The sequence below is a fragment of the Netta rufina genome, assembly GCF_964035555.1.
Source record: "Netta rufina genome assembly, chromosome: 18".
Classification (NCBI taxonomy): domain Eukaryota; kingdom Metazoa; phylum Chordata; class Aves; order Anseriformes; family Anatidae; genus Netta; species Netta rufina.
This window is the reverse complement of record NC_140142.1, coordinates 4,025,580-4,027,118: the sequence shown is the minus strand read 5'-3', so window position 1 is coordinate 4,027,118 and position 1,539 is coordinate 4,025,580. Positions and strand designations below refer to the sequence as shown.

Here is a 1,539-nt window from a genome sequence, read left to right as displayed (position 1 = left end):
GGGAGCTGCTGGGCAGAGGAGGCTGCAGTGTACAGGACACTCAGCAAGCAGAAAGCAGGGCTCCAGACAGGGAGAGACACAAAGATCCTCTTAGAAAGAGGGAATGTAAGATTTTAATTGGGGATTAACTGATTTTTGCTCACAGTCATTATTCATAACACACCGTCTCACTCTCTATATATGTTTTGTTTCTCATTTCGCAGTCTCCTTGACCAAAGTCAGCAAATGCCCAACATCAGCTGTGTGAGCGAGTTCCTCCTGCTGGCATTCGCAGACACGCGTGAGCTGCAGCTCCTGCACTTCGCGCTCTTCCTGGGCATCTACCTGGCTGCCCTCCTGGGCAACGGCCTCATCCTCAGCGCCGTAGCCTGCCACCACCGCCTCCACACCCCCATGTACTTCTTCCTCCTCAACCTCGCCCTCCTCGACGTGGGCTGCATCTCCACCACTCTGCCCAAAGCCATGGCCAATGCCCTCTGGGACACCAGGGCCATCTCCTATCAAGGATGTGCTGCACAGGTTTTCTTTTCGGTCTTCTTGATTGTAGCAGAGTACTATCTCCTCACCGTCATGGCCTACGACCGCTATGTTGCCATCTGCAAGCCCCTGCACTACGGGAGCCTCGTGGGCAGCAGAGCTTGTGCCCAGATGGCAGCAGCTGCCTGGGGCAGTGGCTTTCTCAATGCTGTCCTGCACACGGCCAACACATTTTCCCTGCCCTTTTGCCAAGGCAATGCTGTGGACCAGTTCTTCTGTGAGATCCCCCAGATCCTCAAGCTCTCCTGCTCACATGCCTACCTCAGGGAAGTTGAGGCACTTGTCTTTAGTGTTTCTTTATCATTTGGTTGTTTTGTTTTCATTGTTTTCTCCTATGTGCAGATCTTCAAGGCAGTGCTGAGCATTCCCTCTGAGCAGGGACGACACAAAGCCTTTTCCACATGCCTCCCTCACCTGGCCGTGGTCTCCCTCTTTGTCAGCACTGCCATATTTGCCTACCTGAAGCCCCCCTCCATCTCCTCCCCATCCTTGGACATGGTGATGGCAGTTCTGTACTCGGTGGTGCCTCCAGCACTGAACCCCCTCATCTATAGCATGAGGAACCAAGAGCTGAAAGCCACACTGAAGAAACTGATTCTATTTACTTAGCAATAAATTGGCTATCTCACTTTTCTAGTTTTACTCACGTTAATCTCAGGCAATTTGTGACCTTTAGGTATAGCATTTTTTAAAATTCTCTTTCCAGTTAGATGTTTGCTTTCATTCCTCTTTTCCAAATGACCAGTCCTCTGTGTGACCCAGAGGCTTTCTCTGAATGTGTTTATCCCTAAATGACACCTGGCCTCTGTTCTGGTATCTTGTTAGTAAAATTAAATTGCTCATGCTTAGGGTTCTTCTTCCCAATCTGGAGTGCAGAAGACAATCAGGGAATGCCAGGCTGAAGGTCTCGGTCTTGTACTGGGGATCCTCCTGGACACAGGGCCATGGGGGCACCAGATTTTGGGTGAGGGAGCGAGGGCTGGACTGAGTTGTCACTGGTGG

The 1,539-nt window shown here is 51.1% G+C and overlaps 1 protein-coding gene across 1 annotated transcript; it reads left to right on the top strand.

The window, feature by feature from the left end:
- Nucleotides 1-225: 225 nt before the first annotated feature.
- LOC311216255 (olfactory receptor 14C36-like) lies at nucleotides 226-1,146 on the top strand (the record flags this gene model as incomplete). Its single annotated transcript, XM_084297797.1, has 1 exon — nucleotides 226-1,146. One exon carries the CDS (start codon nucleotides 226-228, stop codon nucleotides 1,144-1,146), a length of 921 nt encoding a protein of 306 aa, XP_084153923.1.
- Nucleotides 1,147-1,539: the final 393 nt, after the last annotated feature.